Raw genomic sequence first — 390 nt, 5'->3', positions numbered from 1 at the left:
GTGTGTACACCTCTAAACCCTAAACCCTAAACCCTAAACCCTGAAGCATTGAGAAGCAACAGAATCGATGTTTTGCTGCTGCTGCTGCCGTTGCTGCTGCTGCTGCTGCTGCCGCTGCTGCTGCTGCTGCTGCTGCTGCTGCTGCTGCTGCTGCAGTCCTCCAGCACCAGCTAACTCAAAACGCCCGCGGCCCCCACCCAGTGTCATCGGTACCCGGTTCTGCAAGTTCTTCCTTGTAGTACGTTTGCTGCTGCTGCTGCTGCTGCTGCTGTTGTTGCTGCTGCTGCTGCTGCTGCTGTTGATGCTGGAGCTGTTGTTGCTGCTATTGCGTTTGCTGCTGCTGCTGCTTTCGGGGGTTTAGCGGCTCCGTCGCTGCTGCGCCTGGTGTTG

General features: G+C 57.7%; 1 protein-coding gene across 1 annotated transcript in view; it reads right to left on the bottom strand.

The window, feature by feature from the left end:
• Positions 1-203: 203 nt before the first annotated feature.
• The window catches only part of EMH_0033580 (uncharacterized protein), a gene marked incomplete at both ends in the record, with an annotated part of 573 nt that continues 386 nt past the window's right edge, over positions 204-390 (bottom strand). Inside the window, one exon of the mRNA XM_013494763.1 lies at positions 204-390. Coding sequence (XP_013350217.1) covers positions 204-390 — 187 coding nt within the window.

The sequence above is a fragment of the Eimeria mitis genome, genomic scaffold (assembly GCF_000499745.2).
Source record: "Eimeria mitis Houghton genomic scaffold, Emh_scaff1276, whole genome shotgun sequence".
In the NCBI taxonomy this organism is placed as follows: domain Eukaryota; phylum Apicomplexa; class Conoidasida; order Eucoccidiorida; family Eimeriidae; genus Eimeria; species Eimeria mitis.
This window is presented reverse-complemented; position numbering and strand designations above follow the sequence as displayed.